Source organism: Limulus polyphemus, unplaced genomic scaffold, assembly GCF_000517525.1.
Source record: "Limulus polyphemus unplaced genomic scaffold, Limulus_polyphemus-2.1.2 Scaffold6331, whole genome shotgun sequence".
NCBI classification, from domain to species: domain Eukaryota; kingdom Metazoa; phylum Arthropoda; class Merostomata; order Xiphosura; family Limulidae; genus Limulus; species Limulus polyphemus.
In genome coordinates this window covers 9,184-11,209 of record NW_013671941.1, presented here as the reverse complement: position 1 = coordinate 11,209, position 2,026 = coordinate 9,184, and the positions used below count along the sequence as shown (strand labels likewise).

The window sequence follows — 2,026 nt, the reverse complement described above, 5'->3', positions numbered from 1 at the left end:
GTATAATATACCTAGCTATATAGGTTGTATAATGTACCTGGCTATATAGGTTGTATAATGTACCTTGCTATATAGGTTGTATAATATACCTAGCTATATAGGTTGTATAATGTACCTAGCTATATAGGTTGACTTTCTGGACAAGATTCAGCACCAAAATCAGTGAAGACATTGTAAACACAAAGACAGGATCAGGGAACGATGACGTGTCCAATGTCAATGAAGGGATAGAAAACTGTGCTTTTAACAGGGACGACATCGAAGGTTGTGAAATGAAAACCACTAGGACTAATTCTAAAGACCAAAGCGAAGGTAACTCAGAAATACTTGTATTAATATATATTTTCCTTACACTTTAAATTGTTAATCATTTACTTACGTTGATTCTTTCAATCAAAATTCAAATATTTTTCATCAATTTCACACACAATTTTTTCTTTTTTTATAAACACTGATACCTCAGTACGGTATAATTAAATTTCCTTTCAATATTTTGGTCTCAAAGTCACACATTTTCCTTACATTTGTAAGCCAGAAATTTTGGGATTTAAGTTATTTAAATAAATACCTCATTAAAAAGTATAGATAAATATATAATATTGACGTCTGTTAATTTTTATTACAGAGGTTTATTAATAGAACATTTTCTGAGATGATAATTTTTTTTCCACTATTCTGTTTTAGAGATTCCACTGTGGAAACGATCAATTTTCTTTATCTGCGGTATTAATCATAACCCTAACAGTCAAGACCACCAGGGGGCTCCTATAGTACAGAGAATGCAGGAAGTTAGTATCTGGAAGAACTGGTGCAATTTCAACGCTGTCTTGCTAGCGATATTTGGTAGCTTTGTGTGGGGATTTTATGCTTAAAACTCCCCTGGTGGCTAACATCAACAAAATTATCATCTAAAATGAATTTTTAAGCAGCAGGTTTACAGTATATACTGACAGTTTATATTCAGTAGCATTGAAAAAAAACAACATATAAATATCTAGTCATTATTTCAGAGATAAGCCACTTACTTTAAATAAATTTTAGATTATTTAATGAGGACATTTTATTCCAACTGGTTTTAATCAAATGTTTATTTCTGTCTATAACCATACAATTAAGAAAGATACAGGAATGGGACTGAAAACAAACCAAAAACACTTTAAAACATAATTATTAAAATTACTTTATACCGATGTGAAACTGTCTTGCGAATTAGTCTTAACTGCGTATTATAAGAATACTGGTTGAAAATATTCATAATTTCTACATAAAGTGTACTAATTTATTTAAATGAAAAGTATGATTAATTAAATCTCTAAATTACTCAACATTTAATAAAGAGAGGATACTTTTTTCGTGTTATACATTCGTTTCTTGACTCAGTTTACGACAAACAGCTGATTTACGTACTTTTATTTAGAGCAACATGTAAATATTAGACGCAAAATATAATGCAGTGATATAGTGTAAAGGTGTCGACACTAGTCCAAATATGGCGTTTGATGTTTTCAAAATTATTTCTTCTGGAAGAAAAGGTTTATAAATGTGTGAAAGGTGACGAATTTTTTATTAAAATAAAGTTAATTTTGTCTTTAGTTCCAATATTTCTATTAAAAACAAATACTGTAAAATGTTTTAAACATGACAGTTTGAGAAGAACGAATGCAAACAATGTACGATATTTCTGTACCTTATACAAATAATCTTGCCACGTTTTACGTGTGATATAGCGGATGAATAATATTACACGTGTTGTTTATCTGTTTACATTATAACTCTGAATAGATCAAGTTATTTTTCTGTTTTTAACTGCTAGAGTACAAATATATCTCGAAATCAAATGTATGAAAAACGTATGTTTTTTTTTAAATAAAGTATCGATATATATATACTAGTATCCTTCTCGGTACAAGAAAGGAATATTTGTGTTACGTCTCCGTTTGTTAATTAACTTTCCGTAACTTCGTTCCGACGAAACTTTAGCGACACAAGTCCTTACTTAATAAAACTGGTTTATTTTTTCTGAATA

General features: G+C 29.4%; 1 protein-coding gene across 5 annotated transcripts in view; it reads left to right on the top strand.

Moving 5' to 3' along the window:
- The window catches only part of LOC106473616 (sodium/glucose cotransporter 4-like), a 58,396-nt gene that overhangs the window by 48,479 nt on the left and 7,891 nt on the right, over positions 1-2,026 (top strand). The window contains exons 14-15 of one of the 5 annotated variants that reach the window (XM_013934300.2): positions 120-312; positions 685-1,886. The exons of 1 other annotated variant lie outside the window; for it this stretch is intronic. In XM_013934300.2, coding sequence (XP_013789754.2) covers positions 120-312; positions 685-872 — 381 coding nt within the window. In that variant the 3' untranslated portion in view covers positions 873-1,886. Of the gene's footprint in view, positions 1-119; positions 313-684; positions 1,887-2,026 lie in introns of those variants that run through there. 3 more of the 5 variants (XM_022402025.1, XM_022402024.1, XM_022402023.1) reach the window with 3 other exon arrangements.